This window comes from Chelonoidis abingdonii, chromosome 2 (assembly GCF_003597395.2).
Source record: "Chelonoidis abingdonii isolate Lonesome George chromosome 2, CheloAbing_2.0, whole genome shotgun sequence".
Taxonomy (NCBI): Eukaryota; Metazoa; Chordata; order Testudines; family Testudinidae; genus Chelonoidis; species Chelonoidis abingdonii.
The window spans coordinates 284,256,068-284,280,317 of NC_133770.1; the positions used below are offsets into that span (position 1 = coordinate 284,256,068).

The following is a 24,250-nucleotide window of genomic DNA, read 5'->3' on the forward strand; positions in this document are numbered from 1 at the left end:
TAAGGTGAAGTAAATGCCACTATCAGCAGTAAATAAGAAAAGAAAACCCTAACATATGAAATTCACATACTACATATATGGATATTTAATAATCTTTACCATAAAGTACATCCACAGTATGTCCTATCTAACTTTAAAATGAACTAGAAAATTATTCAGGCTGTGAAAATCTGAAAATATTTCCATCCAGACATTTCCACTAATTTTCTAGTCCATCCAGAAGTTATACAGGACATATTACAAATGTACTTTGTAGTAAAGAAAAATTTAAAATACATGAAAAACTGACACACATTCAGAAGATACAAGATACCGTTCTACAAGAACTTACAACCCTATTTATTTTTAAACCTCCCTCCCTCATTCATCCTCTTGCTAAGTATACTATTTCCCTCCATGATATCATGTTTTATCTCACTATTGGTCTGATCTTGCAAACATTTCTGTGAGTAATTGTACTGGTTGTCTCAATAGAGCTTTACTCATCTGAGTAGTTCCATTTAAGCAAAGTGATATATGTACATGTTTGCAGGATTGGATCCGTAGATAAGATCCTTGGCAATGATCAGGGCTTTAAACCATGCACACGCAGCACTATGTACAAATGATAAATAAGTAATTCTGCACTTCAGTTTCAATGGAAAGACTATAAGGAAAAGGGAATGTCAGATTCACCATAGCATGCCACAGAATTCATATAAGGCCTGATCGATACTACGCGTTTAAACCGATTTTAGCAGCGTTAAACCGATTTAACGCTGTACCCATCCACACAACGAGGCCCTTTATATAGATATAAAGGGCTCTTTAAATCAGTTTCTGTACTCCCCCCCAATGAGAGGAGTAGCGCTTAAAATTCTGGTATTACCATTAATCGGATTAGGGTTAGTGTGGCCGCAATCGACAGTAAATTGGCCTCCAGGCGGTATCCCATAGGTGCTTCCCACGTGACGCTCTGGACTAGCAATAATGAACTCGGACGCAGGCTCAGTATACAGGGAAAAGCCCACCAACTTGAATTTCATTTCCTTTGTGTCCAGCATGGGAGCTCTATCGCAACGGTGGTGATGCAGCCCAAATACCCAAAAAACTCCATCATGGCTGTATGGCGAGAATACTGGATTCTCACTGTATGGGCGGGACGAATCTGTTCCTATCAGAGCTCCTTTACAGAAGACGAAATGGTAAAGCATTTGGAAAAAAATCTCCACAGACGACATGGTGCTGCGTGACATGCGTAACAGGTAAAGCCAAAGAATATCAAATGGACGCGCTCAATGGAGGGGGGGTCCAAGACTCTAGCTATCCCACAGTCCCCCGCAGTCTCCGAAATCATTTGCATTCTTTGGCTGAGCCCCTCCCAATGCCGTTAGGTCACGACACATTGTACCAGGCGTGGTTCAGGGTCGTGGATCTGTGCTCAATTACACCCCCCTCCCTCCTCGTGATAGAATACAGGGGTGGATCATAACATATTCTCTTTTTTATAGCTCCACTACTGTATTATACTGCATGCTGCCTTGTCAGAACAGATAGCTGCAGCGAGTAACACAGTAGCATCCTCTCTCTCTCCCTCCCGGTGGCAGACGGTAAGTGCAGTAGACTGATAGCCGTCCTGGTCATGAACCGTGAGTGCTCCTGGCTGGCCTCAGGTGAGGCCGGTCGGGGGAGCCTGGTAAAAATAGGAATGATTCCTGGTCATTCCCAGTAGATGGTACAGAACGGCTGGTAACCGTCCTCATCATAGCAACTGGGGGCTGAGGTCCAATCGGCCCCCTCCTTTCCTGTGTAAAGAAAAGTCTGTACTGCCTGGACTATTCATAGCTGCAGGATGCTGGGCTCCTCTCCCGACCACCTAATTTTGCCTGGACTATCGCCGCGGGATGCTGGGGCTCCTCTCCCCCACACCGCTTAATGTCCTGCCTGCGTCATCATAGCTGGAGCCTCACTCCTCCTCATTTTTATCTCACTAACAAGTCACTGTTTCTTATTCCTGCATTCTTTTTACTTCATCCACAAAAGGGGGGACACTGCCACGGTAGCCCAGGAAGGTTTTGGTGAAGAGGAAGCAACAGGTGGGGTTGTTGCAGGGACACCCCTTAGAATGGCATGCAGCTCATCATTTCTGCAGCATCTGACATGGAGCGGGCTGTGCTCTCTGATACACTGGTTCTCTAGATTACACTTGCCCCATATTCTAGGCAGGACTGACTCTATTTTTAGATACCATAGGAGGGATTGACTCGGGAGTCATTCCAATTTTTGTACTTTGCACCCCAGCCAAACTCAGCCAGGGGCACCCATGACAGCAGCAAAGTGGTACAGAACGACAGATAATCATCATTCATTGCCAATTCACAACGGCGCACAAACGGTACAAAACGGATTGATAACCATCTCTGCGGTCATGCAAAGGCAAATAAACTGCATGCTATGTAGCGCTGCAGTATCGCCTCTGTCAGCGGCATCACCAGTAGACATACGGGACAGTAAAAAAAAGCTGAACGGGCTCCATAGGTTGCCGTGCTATGGCGTCTGCCAGGGCAATCCAGGGAAAAAGGCACGAAATGATGTCTGCCATTGCTTTCCCGGAGAAGGAATGACTGATGACAATTTTTACCAGAACACCCACGACAATGTTTTGCCCCATCAGCCAACTGGGATCTCAACCCAGAATTCCAGGAGGGGAGACTTGTGGGGAAACTATGGCGATAGCTACGGAATAGCTACCCACAGTGCAACGCTCCGGAAATCGACGCTAGCCTCGGACCATGGACGCACACCACCGAATTAATGTGCTTAGTGTGGCCACATGCACTCGACTTTATACAATCTGTTTTACAAAACCGGTTTATGTAAAATCGGAATAATCCCGTAGTGCAGACGTATCCTAAGTCTCTAACCCATACATTGAGTAAAATATCATTTTATTTATTTTAAGATTACCAAGGTGCTAAAACATTTGAACAAGCTCGGCTTTCACAGTGCATACAACAAACTTGATAACAGTCCGAAAGCTGAAACAACTAATATGCATAAATGATTTTCACTTCAATAATAGTCTGTTTTATTAATCTTCACAAGACAATGCATGTTTTTGTACTGAACAATGCAATCAACAATGAAACTAAAGTTTATTCGTGAAGATTAAGGAAACAGACAAATGCGTTATGTACCCAATTCTTGATACAGTACATAAAAGAATAGCCTTCCTGCACTGTGTGGAAAAAACAATAGGTTTACTGAACGTGTACTGGGAGAGTAAATCTCTTCAGTGAAGTCCAGCACTCTGGTGCAGTAGTAAAGAGAGACAACACAGTAAGGGTGACCAGATATACATGAAGGGAGCCTTTCTGAATATCTGACCCCTTGTATCTAACGGCAAAATGTTATTTTATAGCAAGATGAAGTATAATACATCAGTTTTGTTTGCAAAGTGGTTAGAGCTGTGTTGGTTCTCAATATGCCAACCTCTTCATGGGCCACCTTGGGGAAAAATTTTGAAAAAATATACCACAAAACCAATGATATATCTGAGATACATCAATGTTTTCATCTTCCGGACAGACTACTCAGATTTCAATCACAACTTCAATAACTACCACCCATCCAACAAATTCTCTCTAAAACACTCCCACACGAACAATCAGATTCAACAATGAAACTGTACAGAAACCCACGAATCACTACACTTACCTCAACAGATCCAGTAACCACATCAGACACACCAAGAAATCTGTTATTTACAGCCAGGCACTCAGATACCACAGAATATGCTCCAAAGAAAAAGTCCAAGATATACACCTTAACACGCTTAAAACCACTTTGACCAAACAAGGACACTACACCAAAGTAGTAGATTGGGTCCTACATGTCTATGGCAACATGTCATGTACCTCATCCAGTGCACTAAATGCCGCAATAACAACTATGTGGGGTGAAACCCGACATTCACTCTCAAATGAAATTGCACAGAATAAATGACAAAAAGACAAAAATGCCGTATCACCCGTGGGTGAGCACTTTTTCACAAAAGGATCACTCTGTAGCTGACCACTCAATCCTTCTCCTCATGGGAGTTTAAATTCATCACTTTGCTAGACATAAAAAATCATGGACTCAATAGAGACCCTGGTTTTATGTCTCATTATAACAATCTGTAATTCACTAAACCTCTTTTGTCCCATGACAGTAGAGGTGTTAATTGCCCACTTCATCCTGAATGGTCTCTTGCAACCCATGTTAACTCCTTATGCTAAACTATCTGTTGCATCTTGCATTTAGTTATGACACCCTGTTTACCTGAAGAAGAGTTCTGTGTAGCTCAAAAGCTTGTTTCATCACCAACAAAGTTGGCCCAATAAAAGATATTCCTTCACCTACCTTGTCTCTCTTACATTACACCAAAACTTTCAACTATCAACGTTTTTCCAAAAGCAACTACCCACACTTAACTTTAATGTGGGTTTATGTGACTTTACAGAAGATATTCACTTTATGGAGCTATAATTATAGGCTAGATTTTTCTTTTTCTAAAGTATAGCATTCTTGAGAGATCTCCCTTCCAGAAAATAAAGATGAAAGGTCTCTCACCAAGAAACTACATTTTACAAGAGGAAGCTACCAAACAAACAGCAATCCATTCTACATATCAATTTGCTCCACTTCATGTTTCTTTGTAGGTATATTTTTAAATGTAGTCTGAACTACTTCTATAGTTCTGCTTCAATTTGTACGGGGTGGGGGGTCTAGCCATATCAAATTTCTCTGTAGATATGTCTGACAAAAAAAACCTTGGTTCACTTTTTTTTAAAAAATGAACAAAGAATTAGGAAGGACTGTAGGACACAAATAATGAAAAGGATGGGAGAACGTGAGAACAGTTGAAGAGCTGAAACAGGAATTACTATTGTCCTCCTTAGCATTTCCATGATCCATCTATGAACACCAGGAGAAGGCAAGAAAAGAGATGCACCAAAAAAAGGACAAAGCTCTGGCTAGGATGACTTAATTGGTGTTGGTTCTGCTTTGAGCAGGGGATTGGACTAGATGATCTCCTGAGGTCTCTTCCAAACCTAATATTCTATGATAAGTAACTAAGTCAAGGAAGAGCAACACTGATCCAACTCATTTTGAAAGATGTTTTATCAGCTAGTACACACTGCTCTAACCCTTTTTCCTAGCTCTCACTTTTCTCCCCCACTGTAGCACAAAAAGCTCCTTGTTGGCTGGTGGCATGAGATTACAATATATGTTTCATTCTCTTCCTCAATGAGAATGTGACATAAATAGGTTAGTTAATTCCCCATCTTACTACCTTCCAGTTCCCCTTAAAATTATTTTCTTGCTGCAATACAATTTAAAATATCTTCACATTTTCAAACCAAACATTTGGTCCTTTTCTGTGACACACACATCCATAAAAAACTGAGATAACTGCAAGAACTAGTTTGCCATATACAGATGCACGCACCACTGAACATTTTTCCATTGTAAATTATGTTGCATTCTTGCTTAAAACTATAAATTAATGGAGATTAGCTTTTGGAGATCAGCCATTCAATTGAATTAATACGAAAAGGCTATTGAAAATGTACACTATTAGTTATGATGCAATTCCATGCCACTAAAATTCAACTGAGTGTTACTGGAAAGCTATCCAAAAGATTTTCCACGGACTTCGGGTACCGTCTTCAGTGAGACAAAAGATAGCTTCCAACTCACAAATCCAATCTGATTATTCCAGAAGTACCTAACAAGTTGGAGGGGCATCTGCAAAAAGCTTCTCAAACAGATTGGTGTGACGTTTAAACTGACAAATTATTTTACTAACAGAAGAAAAATCTCTTGCCTTTAATGTTTCAACAGTAAAGAGGATTTGTGATACAAACAAACATTTGAGCTCTTCTTTCTCCGAACCCTTCAGAATCTGATATGAGATTGTAATGGGACAGCTGCCCCACTCCCAGAGAACAGGGGTTAAAAGCAGCCCTGGAGAGGGCTGTGGCTGGAAAAAGCAGTGAAAACAGCTGAGGGCATGGCTGATCACAGGTGTGGCCAGCTCAATTAGGGCTCAGCTGGCCCTGATAAGAGGGTTGGGAGCCAGGAGCTGAGGGAGTCTCTCTTCAGCCCTGGAGGAAGAAGGGCTAACTGCCTGAGAGGAAGGTACCTGAACTGGAGCAGTGCTGGAGAATAGGGCAAGGGAGCTCCAGCCTGGTAAAACCCCAGGATGCAGGCCTTGTTGAAGGTCTAGAGAGGTACTGGAGCTGCAGAGATACAGTCTGGGAATAGGCAAAGGCAGCAGGTCCTACCCACTTGATAATGATGAGTGGCCATTACAGACTGCAGTCTGCCCCAGTGAGCGGGGGCTAGATGATGACTGGCAGTAGCCACCTCAGGCAAGGTGGGTTTAGAGGGTTGGGGGTTCCCCTGAGAGGGGAAACCCAGAGAGTGGAGGTACTGCAGTGGGCAGAACCCGAAGGTAAGGGCCACTGGGGTCCAGGAGGGACACAGGGGCGAGCGAGACACCGGCCTGCAAAAGGCGCTCCATATGCTGGAAAAGAGCTAATTCCCAGATGACCAGCAGGAGGTGCCGTGCTGGTGACTCCTGCATCACTACAGAGATCTAGACTCCCCTGAATAAAAATGTTGATACAGACTAACGGCTACCCCCTGATACTTGACTCCCCTGAATGTCACTGTTCATATGTTATTATTTTGCCTGTAATGATATAACTATCACCTTCTGGAAAGCATATATTGGAGTAGAGATCTCAACACATAGGCGCTATTACTGTCCCAATGTAATTTTATTTGCCTTCACCCCTAGCCACTTTTGATTTTTCAAGAGAGTTTGAGGTAGGTGAGAGTTTAATAAAGTCACAATCTGATTTATCAACCTCATGCCCCTTGTAAGTAAAATATAAAATAAGTTCTCTAAGCCACTAAAATGTAGCTAGTGGCTTCTCTCTGCAATATAAAATATCATCCATCTCCTTCTGGAACTGATGTATGACAAGAAGTTCCATTGCTGCCTTTGGTATCTTGTGTGGAAAAATTCTATTTGAATGAGATCTCAAGACACAAACTGATCTGCACTACTACTATAAGTCTCTAATCCCTTTGTTTTTACATTTTTTTTCTCTTGGAGGACTCAATATATTTAATACTATATGCACTACTCACTTCCTTTATTTTCCCTCCAACCTTTATAAGCCAACTCTTCCATAGTAGAGGGACAAGGTGGGTGAAGTAACGTCTTTTATTGGACCAAATGACATTGGTCAATAAAAGATATTACCTCATCCACCTTGTCTCTCTAGTATCCTGAGACCAATAAGCTTACAACAACACAGCATACAACTCTTCCTTATGTTGATTAACTATAGTCTGAATTAATTGCCTTCTTCATTCTGTTTCCAGATTTAGCTATAAATGATCCCAACTGCACAACATTCTGAATAGGGAATTACAATATTATCTTTCATACTGTATATGAAGAAAGTATTAAAGATGCTTACACCAATCTGTTCCTTGGAACATAATTTCTTTTCACACTACTGCCTAATTTTATGTATATTCTTTAAACTTTTCCTGGTCAGTACTGGGTTTCATTCTGGGACTCTGCTATTTATTCTTGGTCCTTTTATTAATACTTACTTAAATAAGTGTTTTCGTTATATGTTCCTTTCCTGTAATGAACTAGCAGATCAATTTAGACACCTGTAACCAAGTAGGTTTCAAAAATGACTTTGGTTCTTCCAACATACTGCTTGCCCTTCATCATTAGACTTTAGAAGTTTCTGAAAATTATATAAATTTTCCAAATAATTTCCAGGGTGTACAAAAGAAACAGAAGTGAGCATCATATTTGACTTAGCTACAAACAAACTTTTTAATTTTCAATTTTAACATTATTGTTTAAAATGACTCCTAACTAATGTTATCACTTATTGATTCATTTAAACAGTTTATATAACATGCCATGGTTACTGGCTTTGAAGACAATGAAACCAGTTTTATTTCAAAACATGGGGCAAATGACAACTGGAGGCTATGGTGCACTTCATGTACATTTCACAGGAGGCGGTAAATGTTTGACAGTTCTTAAAAGTTGGTCACTTTTGAAAGTCAATCAACATGTAGTTGTGTAAAGACCTCTTTAGATTTCCAAGGTGCTCTGGGCCTGCAGAGCAGAATCTGACTCTAATCTTCAATAAAACAACGCCTGTGGCAAAAGATAGTTATATGTACTCTCAACTTGCATAAGGTGTTTAGGTGGCTTAATCTATTGGCAAAATGTTTATCCAAATCAACCGAAGAGCTATGGGAGCAAGGGAGGGGAGGATGCAAGTGTTGTGGGGCTGGAATGATGAGTGAGGGAGAGAAATGGGGAGAAGCACAAAGTAATATACATTGCCATTAAAAAACCTCACAAGTACCAAATAACTTTGTTGTTCTGTGTTAGTAGTTTACTGTATCTTCTTTTTAAAATACATAACTCAGAGAAGCTGCTCTAAAGGGTAAGACATTTGCTAAGTTGAACATGAGTGCCAAGGTATACAAATTGTACTTTCCTGAAATTCAATATTTCAACAAGGTGTGATACAGCATGGCCAGAGGGCAGCATAAGAGTGTTAGCAGGGGGCCTTATTCCCTGCCAAGGGAGGAAGGTTTGCTTTAGAAAGCTAAACAGCTTGTGGCCAATTAGAGCACCTGACTCCAGATTAGAGGCACCTGACTCCAAGTCATGGGATATAAACCCCTGCTTCAAGTCAGACAGTTGGGTGGTAGTTGAAGGAGAAAGGTTGGATTGGTAGCAGAGTGCAGAGAGAGAGTTGTCCAGAGACAAATAAGAAGGGTTTGGAGTGCAGTGCTGCGGTGAGATGGAAGCCCAACGAAACCAGTAGGGAAAGGTTGATAAGAAGACCAGGCAGAAGCCTCACAACCTGTATACAGTTGGAGTGCATGAATCCAGGTAGACTAGCTTATCAAGTTGCGTTCTCTCAGCAACCCCTAGGGCCCCTGGGTTGGGACTTTGAGTAGATGGGCGGGACTCCAGGTCCCTGCTTACCTCTCCACTCCCTCTCCTCCAAGGACACTAGCTGGAGTGATAAGAACTGGTTCAGAGGCAGAAAGCGTATCCCCGAACTCTACCCCAAGAGAAGGAAAGCGCGAGAACGGAACGAATACCGGCAATTTGCCCAAAGGGTAATTCCATCTGATAAGACTCTGCTCCCTTAGAACATCCAGAACACATAGAAAACTCTATTGATTGTTCAATTAGAATACAGTATGCAAGCTGAGGCCCAGTAAGGAAACAAATAACATATTTGTATTGCATTGTGTAGTAAAACGAATTTGTTATATCTGATATTTATCTTAAGTTAACCTATATCTTCATGAAAGTAATACTATTGCACATAACTAATGGTGATGGGACTTTTCGGACTATCCGTCTAGTAGAGTTTGGGAAAATAGAACACAGCGAGCAGCAGACCGATTCAATAAGTTCTTGGACTGCAGTGCCAGAGAAACTTTTTATTTGGAGAAGGTGTAAAAAGCTACTAGGGGGAGCTTTCTAAATTTGTTTAAGACAAATAGGGAGAACTCATTGAGAATTTTGACTCGTAGCGAAGTTAGGGCTGAAAGTTGTATTCATAAATCATAGAGTTTGCATAAGATTAAGGTAGAGTGAAGAGGAGTATCAGCCAATAATAAGACAATGATTTCAGGAAGGCAGATTTTGGTAAGCCAGAGAGCTGGTATTAGTCAGGATAAATGGTCAGTGCGCTGAAGTTGCTAGGAACTAGAGGGGAATAAAGACAAAAGCATTGAAAGAGTGATTAGGAGAGTTCATAAGGCGTCTGCAAACTATTAGCGACTTAAAGAATCTGCAACTAATCATAAATAAAGGAGATAGAATACATTAAAAGTGACTGGAAATTACAAAATAAGTACTACTACCTAGGAAACCTAACGGCACGAGACTTGAAGACTAAGTGCATCATAATGGATCAGAACACAATAAATGGGAATATAAGAAAGAAGGACGACATGTTTCAGATTCATTGATTAGGAAAAAGCGCAGGATGCAGGCAAGAGTCCAGATAGACGTATGGGCACCCATGGCTCAGATTGAGGAGGGAATAAAGGAGATAACGAGAGAAACTTTGAAATCAAGACTGCTCAGATGAGAGTATGCTATCGTCGCTCGAAAGGTAGCCCATGTATGAGAGTATCATGGAGAGAATAGCCTAAACACGTCAAGCTAGGAATAGGGTGTGGATATTCAGAAATTAGCTTAAAATGACTTCTCAGTTCTCCAAGAGAGAGAGCAACATATGATCAAGGAAGTGTTAAAAGATAGAATAAGACAAGTTAAGCTTAACAATTTGACCAAGTCACCAGAGGCTAGATGAAATGCTCCGAAACCCTCAAGGAGCTATATTGAGGGGTGATCACTCTAGCTATATATCTTTGGATAGTTATGGGAGACCGGAAGAGATTCAGGAAGATGGACAAAAGGGCAATATATAGTGCCATCTGATCAACAAAAGGGAAATAAAAACATCCAGAACACTTACAACACATTTCGATTGTACTTCTCTGTGCAAGCAGGAAGAGAGTAGATACTAATAAGTCAACGTACGTTTAAGTGTAAAGGTGAATAATCGCTGAAAAGCTCGCGAGAGGATGGATTGGTGAGGAATAGCCCACAATGATGATAGAACAATCATGATTCAACAACCAATCTGACAGTCATTGTAACATTGGAATACGAAATAAGGTCTGTGGAATAGGAGTCACAGCACGGTTGGATGTGGTATCACCCTCAACTATTAGCCATATCCTGGACGTTTATGCAGTTGATACGTTAGTCTTCATCAGCTATATAATCAATAGAGCTAGGCAACTTACCAACTTGGAATGGGGCTAATAGTAAGGTGGGTGCATACTGGCGTGGACCAATGCACTCATCGAGGAGAGGAAAGTTATTAATGGTTACACCTAATGCCGTTCATTCTCGCCCTCTGGAAGGTATAGCACGAAGTGGGTGATTCTCAAGCGGCTCTGTCTTATGCGTTGACTGCGGTTCTGTTTCAGAATATCTCATCTCACGACTTAGATACCGGCATAGAAAGTACACTTATTAAGTTTGTCAGATGATACCAAACTGGGAGGGGATTGCAACTGCTTGGAGGATAGAGTCATAATTCAAAATGATCTGGACAAATTGGAGAGATTTGTCTGTTAAACAGGATGAAGTTTAACAAAGACAAGATGCAAAAGTCCTCCATTAGGAAGGAACAATCACAGTTTCATGACATACAGAATAGGAAAAACTGTCTGGAGAGAGAGATACAAGGCAGAAAGGATCTAGGGGTTATAGTGTGAGCACAAGCTAAATATGAGTCAACAGTGTGATGCTTGTTGTCAAAAAAAAAACAAAACGATTAACAGATGTGTTGTAAACAAGACTCGAGAGTTCAATTCTTCCGCTCTCTCTGCGCTGGTTAGGCCTCAACTGGATTAACTGTGTCCAATTCTGGCACCACATTTCAAGAAAAGTGTGGCGAACATTGAATCAATAAATGACGCCATATAGGTAAATTAAGAGGCTAAACAGGATGATTAAAGGTCTAGAAACATGACCTATGCAGGAAGGCTGAAATGAATTGGGTGTTGTTAAGTCTGGAAAAGAGAAGACTGAGAGGGGACATGTGTCATAAGTAATAGGTAAGGGTTATTTTCTTTTGCCTGTAAAGGGTGAACAAAGGGGGAACCAAGCACCTGACCAGAGGACCAACTACAGATAAACATGGATTTTTTTTTAAAGTCTGGAGGGAAAAGGAACGGGGGTCTTTTTGTTTTCCTCGGCCTGTGAGTAACAAACTTTGCTTCTAACTCCATCTTCTTCAAATATTACTACTATCACACGTGTGAGTACAAAAGGACAAAGTAATAGGCTGTTATGTACATTGGTTGTAATTACATGTGTGTTGATTTTGCTGGACTGGTTTAATGGTTCTATCTAAATCAGACTGTATATTCACTATAGTTTTCCTTTAAGCACATACCCGAATAGTATTGAATTACTTAATGCGTGTGTTTAGTATATGTAAGTTTTTCTTTCTTTTATATAAAATTTCTTTTTAAAACTTGGTGGGAGTTTGTCTCCCCTTTGCTCTACTAGGAGAGAATTTCTGTGCCCGGAGCTCTGTCTACCTCTGTTGACAGGCTAGGGGGAGGTGAGCCCGGTCTCTGTGGTTTTACTTTCCTATTTGCTCCAGGCCCAGCGGCGGAACAAGTCGACGGGGAAAAGTTACAGGGAATAGAGGTAAGATTAGTTCTATTTCCCTGTGGTGGAGGGCTGTCTCTTCGGAGAATGAGGAGGACGAGTTTCTCATGTATTGTGATCGATAAAGAGATTGCATCCAATTCCCCCAGGTTGCTCAGGCGGACGACAGAGAGAGGGGAAGGGAGGGAGAGTAAATTCCCTTCCGGTAAGACTCATACATTCTGAGTCTTGGGGGTACTTCCAGGGGAAGTTGGGGAGCCAGAGAGTGGTCCCCAAGGATATATTGGGGAACCCGGCTGATAGGAGCCAGAATCCTATCTCAGGTGGCACGCGAGATCCATGAGCCAAGCTGGTAGTGAGCTTGGGGGAGTTCTCCTGTAAGCACCCAGATTGTGGACGTTAAGGTCCAGATTGAGAACAGATTTTTACCACACACATGATAGCGATTTCAGGTATCTAAAAGGGTGTCATGTAAGAGGAGGAAAGAAATTTGTTCTCTCTTATCCTCTCACAGCAATGATAAGAAGCAATGGGCTTAAACTGCAGCAAGGGAGGTTTAGGTTGGACATTAGGAAAAATTTCCTAACTGTCAGGGTGGTTAAAGACTGGAATAAATTGCCTAGGGAGGTTGTGGAATCTCCATCTCTGGAGATATTTAAAAGTAGGTTAGATAAATGTCTATCAGGAATGGTCCTGCCACTCTGGAGATATTTAAAAGTAGGTTAGATAAATGTCTACCAGTATTTGGTCCTGCCATGAGGGCAGGGGACTGGACTCGATGACCTCTTGAGGTCTCTTCCAGTTCTAGAATCTATGAATAATAAAATTCATTAATGGAGATTTTCTAAAGTACAGACTTCAAAAGGGACAAAATTTCATGACATATTTGCATTCTAACCATTCATCCAGGTTCTTATATTGGTGCCCTTTATCACTGTATCTAAGTTCCTCTAAGGGGCAAAAAATGGCAAATCTCCCCTCTCTCCCCCCGCTGCTGACAAGACACACAGTGTTTTCATTTTCTGTACATTATTATTTAATATAGAGAGAGAGCAATGGTGTAAGGTTACTTATGTTGTAAAGCTTGGGCAAAAGAGTAGGTTTTGCATTTTAGTTCTGGTGGTGAGGAAGTTAATGGTCGCTCTCATTTCATGTGGTAATAATCTTGATCCAGGGTTCAGTCTCCTGCTGTAACAGGTCTCTTCTGGTCAACAGCTTTGCTGTTCCAGTGGAATGTACCTTTTGTAAGATGTCATGGTAGCACAGAATGAGGAAAAGTCTCTCTCTCTCTCCTCCCCCCGGCTACCCCAGGAAGTCAGGATCAGTTCATTAGGGAGCTTTGGGGGGAGGGGGGCAATCAGGATGACATCCTTGAAATACACGGTTTCCAATGAGGTGTCGGGGGGCAGAAGTGTACTCCCAGCAATTTGTATTGTGGAAGAGGCAGGCATCACCTACCCTTTAAGTTTAATATGCAACGAACAGCAAAGCAAACTTTGTAAACATTATTTAATAGAATGGTTTAGATTCTCATATAAGACCAAAAACACTTACCTTGCCCAGAATTATATATTGCTTTTACAGACTTTTTCACTTTCTGTAGTGCAGTTCTGTCTTGATCCAATGCCTGTAATTAAAAGAGAGACTGTCAAAAAAGACCACCTCTGTTTAGCTTGTTATTGAATAGCATCATCCAGCTTCATAATATTTCTTAGTACATAGTGAATAATTTCAGGGTCTGGAAGCACTACAGATGCACTGTGCTCAGCCCTCTGGGAAGGTCATAGATCACTCAACCCCTTCAAGTCAATTGAAGAGCTGAATTAAACATCTCTGAAGGGAAACTTATCCTGGAGAGCTGAATGGTTGTAAGAGAGCTAAAGGACAGCTGTAAGTTGTTTAAAGCTTTCTAAAAGAACTCTGTCAACTTGAAAGATAGTCAATTTAGAAAAGTAAATTACAAGTCATGTAGGTATTACAGCTGCTGGAGTTCCGTGGCAATTTCTATGGTTTTAGTCATTTCACTATTACTCACACAAACAAAACTGACTATTCAGAGGCAACAGTGAAATTCTCATTCAATAATTTTTAAGGTTAGCTGTTGTGATATTAGGTACAACATTTTTAGATACAGTTCTGACTTTTCAGGCTGACTGTGTTCCTCTTAAAAATAAATTGGATACAGAGTGATAAATTTAAAGAAAAAACAAAACAAAACAAAGAACCTGATTTTGTAAACACACACAAGTCCATTATTTAAGTGGAACAATGCGTAAGAGTATTATTCTTCAAGTAAATAATTGTTCTCAGGTTTGGTCCCTAGATTTAGAACACAGAAGCCTCTCTAGACTGCAATACTTTCAAGGTAAAAATTAGTGAATTTTTTTGACTAAACTCCTGGCCCAATTGTTTTAACCTCATAAAACTTCTCATGAATCCATTCACAACTTATTGAAAAGGTTGAAACAAGTTAATATACCTTCAGAAAACTTTTCTAAGAAAGCTCCAAATTAAAATAAAGTCAAAGGAATAAAAAGCCAGCCTAGTTTGTGAAGTAAGAAATTTTAAAGTCGCACTAGAGCTTCTTAAAACACTCATGGCCCATTCCCTTGTAAATTTAGATATTGGGCACACTAAGCACTTTACTACATATGTTTGCTTACATAACTCGTCGTTCATAACTAAGAGAATAGATACACAATAGAAGTGTTTAAATTGATTATTTTGGACCACTGCAAACAATGAGAATTGTGACGGGTTGGATCACAGAAACCCCCTCTCTGGCTTCCCATTACTCCTTCTCAATGGAAATGCATCAGATTAAAGATGGATTCCAGTTCAGGTGACATGATCACATGTCACTAAGACTTCATTACCCACTTGCCAGCACACACATAGGAAGACTTACAAGTAAAACAGAGCCATCTACAGACAAATGTCCTGGTTAATGGGAGCCATCAAGATTCCAAACCACCATTAATGGCCCACACTTTGCATAATTACAATAGGATCTCAGAGTTTTATTTCATATTTCTAGTTTCAGAAACAAGAGTGACATATTTATACAAATAGGATGACCACACTCAGTAGATTATAAGCTTTGTAATGATACCTTACAAGAGACCTTTTGCATAAACCATATTTTAGTTACATTATATTCACACTCATCAGCCTATTTTCATAAAATCATATGGAGCTCAGTGTCACAGGAACAACTTAATATCAATTACTACAGTGTTAGGTTTACATTTAATAAATGTTCAGTTAATACCCTGCATTTTGGCAATGCACTTGGATTCAGATTGTTACCTAAAATTTAAGTGGCTCAATTCTGACAAAGCAAAATAGTTATAGTTCGAAGATATATAATACCAATAGTAAAGGATAATATATAACAATATTTTATGGATTAATATCCAATTCAGAGCACATTATGTACTCAACTGAACAATCACTTATTTGCATTTCAAATACAGTTAATTTTTGACAAGTTCAAAACCACAGAATCGGCAATACGATCACTTTATACTGTTTTTCTTTTCATTTCAATTATATCAGAATAATGGACAAAAATACAATTTTTTTTTTTAGTTACAGTGAGGAATATTTTATTTTATCATGCCTTACACTAGGATGGAAACTAAAAATATTTAAAATTGTGAAACTGACCAATATCAACACTAAGAATGTTTTATTGTTGTTCTTGGAAGATCTTATGGTGGTACAAGGTGTGTAGTAGCTGACCTTTGCTGCCTCCCCAGTGGCAACCAAAACTGTATTACCAATCCATACAGCATAAACCACCTCAGCAAGTACTTATCTTGAATGTCTAGTGAAGTTCTAATCAATGTCAACTAGTATGATGAGGGCTACTCAGAAAAGATTGTGTAGTTCTTCACTTATCTAGCCACATTTTAGTTTAGATTAGGAATTTCAGCATTCGATTTTTTTGGGGTGTGTGTGCAAAATACAACTGTTTATGTGTGAATTAGGAGATGTTTCAGTGATAAAGCTTGTGAAGGAATTTGATAATACTGAACCAAACAAGACACTAAGGAAGAAATTCAAAGTTTAATTTGGAAATAGATAAAAGAAAATTTGACCTTCAGAGTGAAACCTAATTAGAAAACTAGACAAAATTCATTCATTGGGGTCAGTTTGCATTATTTATGGAGTGCCATCACTTAGCACAGCAACATATAGAGGATGACATCTCTGGCCTCAAGGAGCTTATGAGCTTAATCAGACTGACAACATGGGTCAGTTTTGTACATTTATACTTTAAAGTATCTCTATTTGAACAAATCCTGTCTAGTTTAAAATACATCATATATATCAATTCAGGGCAGAATGTTTGTACAATGCTTTACACAGTGGGACCCCAATTCTAACTGAGGTTTCTGGGTGTTAACGGCAACAATTATCATAAGCTTCTTCCATTTAATAATTTCAAAACAGAGGCCCTTCTGTCCCCAAATATGTTAAACTCTTACATTAGATGTGTTAATACTTTATTACACTATATTTTGCTTCCAAGGAAGTTGTTATAAATAGCAGAGCTCAATTATGTTGCATCCAGGTTTCAAATTAATTATTAATAAGTATTGTCTTTGAAAAGGGCTCAAATGGAAAGGAGCATCTTTATATTCCCCTACTAGTCCAAAGTACATGTGTGCATATATATTTTTAAAAAAATATTCCAAGCAGATGTATTTAGAATAGCTATTTTACAGACAAAAATTACAGTATTAAAATATTTTTATTCTATAAAACAGGAAGTTCAGAAAATATAAAATTCTAACAAAAGCTTCACATGGGTAGATTCATAAAAGCTGTATTGCCGTAACTGGGTATTAGTAATTTTATGGCATTTTGAATGGTTTTGAAATGAGTGTGTAAAAATGTGTAGATTGTTGTATTTAAAGAACTACTGTAGGAGGTCAAATAGAAAACATTATAATCATGAAGATTACATTTATAAGTCTATAATTTAGTACTCTGGAACTAAAGTTCAAACCAACAGAAGCTCCCACAAACAGTTTTACTCTTTCATCTAAAACACATTTAAACTCTTAATAAAATAATACAGGCAAACAGTACTTAACTGCAACTGAACTAATAGAAATATTGAAGCTACATCTAGATCTTGAAAATGGCATCTCAATCTCTTTGACGGATATTTAAGGCCTTCTCTTAGGAGAAATAACGTGTTAATTGTTGAGTCAGCTTTCCCACTACTTTCCTTCAGCTGCTTGAGCCATAGTTCACCTTAAGAAGACTTCCAACAAAGAGCAATCATGGATAACTATGTGAATCATTTGTGTAGCTAGATCCCTGTTCAACTTAAGGATTTTCTTTTTCCATTTCTGTCTCTTTGTCTCCTTTTATCTTACAATTCGTGAGGCCACTGATGTACAGTAGAACCTCAGTTATGAACACTTTGGGAATGGATGTTGTTCATAACTCTAAAATGTTTGTAACTCTGAACAAAACGTTATGGTGGGTCTTTCAAAAGTTTACAACTGAACTTTGACTTACATGGCTTTGAAATTTTACTATGCAGAAGAAAAATGCTGCTTTTAACCATCTTAATTTAAATGAAACAAGCACAGAAAGTTTACTTACTTTGTCAAATCTTTTTTAAAAACTTTCCCTTTATTTTTTAGTAGTTTACGTTTAACACAGTACTGTACTGTATTTACATTTTTTGGTTTGCCTGACTGCGTTCTTCTGTTTCCAAACGACATATATGGTTGACCAGTCAGTTCATAACTCTGATGTTCATAACTCTGAGGTTCTACTGTATGTCCAAATTGTAGCTGAAGGCAAAAAAAGGAAAGTGTGTGCAAAAAGCCTCCCTAGTTCTCTATTTCACAAACAGCCTTGTGAAGTTAGCTGCCTTTGTATTCCTTCCCCTCAGTGGTTTGAGCATTGGCCTGCTAAACCCAGAGTTGTGAGTTCAGTCCTTGAGGGGGCCATTTAGGGAACTGGGGTTAAACAAAAACAAAAACCCAAAAAACCAAAAACCTGGGGATTGGTCCTGCTTCAAGCAGGGGGTTGAACTAGATGACCTCGTGAGGTCCCTTCCAACCCTGATATTCTATGATTCTAATTGAACTAAAACAATTGTCATTGGTACACTGCTTCTGTGGATTAACCAGTGTTAATTTGGCGCATTATAATACATTTTTTCCATGCAAAACTTCTATCTTTCAGGGTCCACCTAAATTTTATATGTGCTTAGCACTTTAGCAAGTGGATACATTTTACACTAACTGATATTGATTCCTCTGAAGGATAAATGATCTCTACTGCTCCTATTTTTTTTAAGCCGCTATCCTGTGTGAGATCACTTTTGTTGTCTTTCAGGAGAACACTGCTGGAGTACTGATATCACAAATAATCAGAGCTGTGAGAAAAGCAATTGGTCCAATCAAACGAGGAAAGATGATGTAAACCAAGTACCTTTTACTAGAGATAATTATTAGTCCTATGGCAAAAAGTTATGTTAAGATTTAGAATGCCGAGTTGAGCAAATATCAAACTACTGAAAACAAGGAAATGCACAGTTCAGGCTGTTCATGCAACCTATTCAATTCTGCACAGAAAAGGTGCATATTGCACCCTGAAGGTATGCATGCACCTCTTCTCTTTCCTTATAGACACAAGAGGGTGTAAAACACAGATCACTTCATATAATAATCAAAGCTGTCATATCTCTCAAAGTAATCCATAGATGACACAAACACCATTGAACAAAGCAGAACTATCTACTGCCTCCACCATTCAGTACAGATACACCTCATCCAGATCACACTCACTTTACCTGGAGTGCATGCAGATAATAAAATGTTTAGACTGCTCTCATATATACAGCTCATACTACAATACCCTTTGCAGTAAAAACCCTGTGCCCTCTTAATTATAAAATGTACACAAGGCTTCTATTTTGGACGGGGTTATTAATTTCATTTTCCAGGGTCTATTTTTTTCCTAGCAATTTTCATGTTCTATGGGGATATCCAAAAATCAGGGGGGATACTGATACTGAATGAGAAGATTATTTTTCAGGTACTTCCCAAAATTCTTGCCTAAATAGGATCTACTTTAAATTTTTATTGTATGTCATTATATGTATAAAAATGACTTACATGTGATCTTAACTGTTTTCTCCATGTTACTGAACCTCATGGTTTAGTATTTTGTGTGTTTGTCCCTACTGCACTTTAACGTAGTAAGAGCATTTGTTAAAGCGCACTAGAAAGCATCATGTACTAAAATCTCATTTCGTGGGCAAGTTAGTGACAGAAAGATAAAGGAGATGTCACTTGATTTGTAAAAATCTACAGAATGATCATTTCAATGGTGTTTTCTTCTGTGGCATCACAGGGGGGACTCAGTCCACCCCAGCTCCAGGACCACCAGTTGCTGGAAATGTTGATAACACATCATCATCAGGAATGGGTCGAGATGGGTTTAATTTGAAAGCTCTTTCTGCCGCAAACACAAGGGTGCCAAACATTAAAAAAACCTAGTACAGTATATAAATATATATTTGAGAAAATGTTTGAAAAAATGTTGATTTTTAATTATACTTTAACATTGCATACATAAAAGAAGACACTCATCTTTGGTAATGATAGGGAAGTTAGCCTTAACATGTGGGACTGAAAATATTTATTCAAAGTCATCATCTGTGTCCTCTCAGAGCACCATTCCTAGACAATGCCGTCAACACTAATCCTTGTCCACACCACACTCACACATCTCTGTGCGAGGAAGGCTGCAGGCCAAACATCTGGAGGGTTCTGAGCATTTAGTCATTGCACATGAGCTTATGATTTGGAGGACTGATTCAGGAATGCATGGTATTTCAGATATAACTAGTGTGATCAGTCCCTCCTCCAAGACCTATCAATGCCCAGTTGGTGAGGGTAGTTTTGGACACCCTCAATTATCCTGGAGCCATTCCATTATTTGATAATTTGCCCTCTAGATAGCAGGTATAAATATATCCCTTGTCAGTGGCAATTCTTCTGTCTGCTTCTCAAAAATCATACCCCAATGTAGCTCTACAGGTATTAAAGAGTCTTCAAATGGCAAACTTGGCATATGAATGCCTCCAGTGCATTTATAAACTCATCAGTGACTTTCTCAGCCATTCCTAACATCTTCAGAGCAAGGACAGAGTCTCTGGATGCTGAATCAAATGCCTTCCAATAAGACAAATTAGCATTTTCAGCCAACCTTCCAGTAATGTCACATATTGAAAGGGCATGCAACCTGGTAACGCACTGGCTTTTAATGTTCCGAGTGATAGGAACACATCTCTGAGGGATATACTGTCATTCTGTTCACCAGAAGCAGGCACAAAAACAGAATTGTGCAGAAGTATTAGATAGCATTTCACATATAGCACTATATGTGTCTTGTGCAAAAATACAGAGTTTAGCAGTACCTCTCCCTGTGGCATTGATAGCATGCAAGGTAATTTTGCAGTCAGTCTTCTCATGGGAACTACAAGGAAACTCCACTGAACAGTGTAAAGCACAGATTCATTATGCCATGCGATAAATAATTTTTTTGAGTAATTCTTCGTATTCTGGAGCATTTTTCCTGCAAGGTATGCAGTTACTTGCCCTTCATGTGAGTATGAGACAGTTGCTTCTTCACTGCAATGTTGCAGATGTTCACGGAGTCAAAATATTGCACACATGCAATACCATGAAATCTTTTCTTTCTGGTAATGTTTTTAATTGATTCATCTACATAAATGTCAAACACAAGGTGAACTTCATTATTGATCTAGTATTCTCTCTGTAGCCTCATAATGCAGTGTCAGTCAAATCTCTGCAGATGTTAACAGTTTCTGGTTTGTCGAGAGCTTGTACCTCAATCATACCATCTACGATTGCTACATTGAAAGACCTGTACTGGCATAACGTACCAGCCACACTGTCAGTAGATGCTAGCTTAAGAAGAGCATGCAAGCTGTGTATTAGTATGCTTTTTAACCAGAACATATGCACTGTTCCCTCTCATTCAAACATTAAATTGTCGTACCATGAAGAACTTGTACTTTCCCAAAGTCTCATGTAAATCAGTATCATGCTGAGATCCAGGAGATCATCACGACCAGGAGATGAGCAAACAATGACCTGTCAGTGATTAGCTCTGTAATAGTCCCTGCCATCTTCATTCTCTCTTCTTTGTATTTGAGCACAACTTTAGTCTATTCTTGATTGGAGCTGATAGACCAGCGGTAGGCAACCTATGGCATGTATGCTGAAGGCGGCACGCAAGCTGATTTTCAGTGGCACTCACACTGCCTGGGTCCTGGCCACTAGTCCAGAGGGCTCTGCATTTTAATTTAAATTTAAATTAAGCTTCTTAAACATTTTAAAAAAAGACGGTTACTCACCTTTGTAACTGTTGTTCTTCGAGATATGTTGCTCATATCCATTCCAGTAGGTGTGCGCACGCCGCGTGCACGTTCGTCGGAGACTTTTACCCTAGCAACACTCGGTGGGCCAGCAGGGCGCCCCCTGGAGTGGCGCCGTCATGGCGCCTGATATATAGCCCTGCCGGCCCGACCCGCTCCTCAGTTCCTTCTTGCCGGCTACTCCGACAGAGGGGAAGGAGGGCAGGGTGTGGAATGGATACGAGCAACACATCTCGAAGTAGGAAGGACAACAGTTCAGTTTAAACATACGTAAGAGTGCAGTAACCGTCTTTTCTTCTTCGAGTGCTTGCTCATATCCATTCGCAGTAGGTAGATTCTCCAAGCCTTACCTAGGGCAGTTGGGTCGGGAAGGAGACGTTTGCCAGAAAGCAAGAGCCGCTGAACCCGGAAGGCGGCATCGTCCTCTAGATTCGTCAACCAGCGGCATAGTGTGATTGTAAACGGTGGTGCTACGGACAGACCCAGGTAGCGCCCGCATATGTCCTGGATGGCGGACCTGGGGCCAGGAAGGCAGCAAGACGAGGCTGAGGCCGAGTTTTAGAATGGGCGGTGATCCGGCTGATTTGGGGACGTGAGCCAAAGTCAGTATAGCATGTCTGGATAGCAAAAGATCGGTTACCCACGAATTTGGAAATTCGCCTGGAATTATAAGGGAAAGACCTTTCATACGCCTCCGCCAACTGCCCTTATGAAATAATTGGGGCGAAGTTTGAAAGGCTTTAGTCTGCTGATGCTCAGAACGCGAGGGCTCGGCGGACACCATCCAGGGCTGTTGTAGCTGCTGCGTCTCGGCCGCGAATGTGTGCGGCTTGTCGGAAGAAGACGCGGAAAAATATCTTGATTAAGATGAAAATAGTGAGAATAACCTTCGGAATGAAAGGCTGGTGTGGTTCGTAGCTGCACCTATCCTTTGTGAAAGATGGGTGTAAGGTGGGTCTCCAGTGACCAACGCACGTCAACGCCTCAGCTACGCATCTGGCAGAGGTGATAGCTACCAGGAAGGATGTCTCCCATGACAGATAAAGTAAAGAGGCAGGTTGCTAACCGGCTTGAAAAGGGGGCCCCATGAGTTTTTAGACCAGCCAACAGGTTTAAAATCCCACGTAGGGGAAGAGGCTTAACCCGAGGGTAACAGTTCTCCAATCCCTTAAGGAATCTGGAAACGATGGGGTGTGAAAAGTGGAAGTACCGGACTCTCCAGGATGGAAGGTGGAGATTGCGGCTAGATGGACCCTAATGGAAGAGAAAAGGGCTAGGCCCCTGGCCCTTGAGAAAACAACAAGTAGTCGAGGACAACGAGACTGGAACGGGCATCAGGGACCATGGAATGCCGTGTACACCAGAAAGAGAATAGCTTCCACTTTGTGAGATAAGTCGCTCGCCGTTAGAGGGTTTCCTGCTACCAAAAGGACATGTTGAACCTCGGCGAGCACTGGCGCTCAGACGTTGCGTCAACCCAGACAGAAAGCCACGCCATCAGAATGTAGGTGACGGGAGGTCTGGGTGACGAAAGACCTGCCGAAGTCTGGTTATAAGGTCCGCGGGTACAGAGGTAGTGGTATTGGGGCGCGTTTAGGGACAGTGTCGAGCAGGACAGGTGTACCATACTGTCTCCGGCCATCCCGGAGCGATCAGGATCAGTTTTTGGCCTTGTCGCCTGCCGCAACTTGAGCAGGACCCTGTGGATAAGGGGAAAGGGTGGAATACGAATTACAGGAGACCCCTTGTCCAGGGAATGAGAAAGGGTCCCGAGAGGAGCGCCGGGAGTGGGACCCGCAGGGAGCCAGCAACATCTGACTACTTATTACCTGTTACTCCATGGAGGCGAAACAAGGTCTATGAGGAAAAAGCCCCACCTCCGGAAACAGAAACAAGGAGCCGTGCTGTAGATGGACCATCGTGTGGGTCAGGGAGAACGATCGAGCTCAGGCGGGTCCGGCTAGAAGTATGTCCGGGACCCCGGGAGAAGAGGTTAACAAGCGATTCGACTGGGCTAGACAAAAATTCCCAGCAGTTTGTTAGTGCCTCTCTGCAAAGAGAGTAGATCTGTATCTCTTGCTTGTTTATAAATACATGGCCGTATGATGTTTCCGTGAATGAGCAACACAACGGCCCTGTAAGCTGCGCACGAAATGCCTTGGGCAAATGCCAAACCGGACCGCCCTATAGTGTCTGGGACATTGATGTGGAGCTGGAGTTCTTTGTAAAGTGATCCAAAGCCTGGTCTGCAGTGGCCCACGTGTATTGCTGCCCCACCCCAGAGGCGGAAGCATCCATCGTCAGGGATAGCGAGGGTTGAGGGACGGATGGCACACGGCCGACGCGGCGCACACCAGGGCGGGGTCCAGCCACCAGTTGAGGGGGCGCCCAGTACGTGTGACGGGTTATTGTGACTATCATGTCCAGGGGCAATCCCTGCGTGGCCGAAAAAACTGAAGGCGAGCCAGAAGGTTGCAGAGCGGGCGGCATGCGTAGTCTCGCGTGCT

At 41.0% G+C, this 24,250-nt stretch overlaps 1 protein-coding gene across 8 annotated transcripts in view; it reads right to left on the reverse strand.

Moving 5' to 3' along the window:
- ASAP1 (ArfGAP with SH3 domain, ankyrin repeat and PH domain 1) overlaps positions 1–24,250 on the reverse strand; it is a 374,925-nt gene that overhangs the window by 154,006 nt on the left and 196,669 nt on the right. For all 8 annotated transcript variants that reach the window (XM_075063243.1, XM_075063244.1, XM_032762910.2 and 5 more), the window contains one exon: positions 13,856–13,928. In XM_075063243.1, coding sequence (XP_074919344.1) covers positions 13,856–13,928 — 73 coding nt within the window. The remainder of the gene's footprint in view (positions 1–13,855; positions 13,929–24,250) is intronic.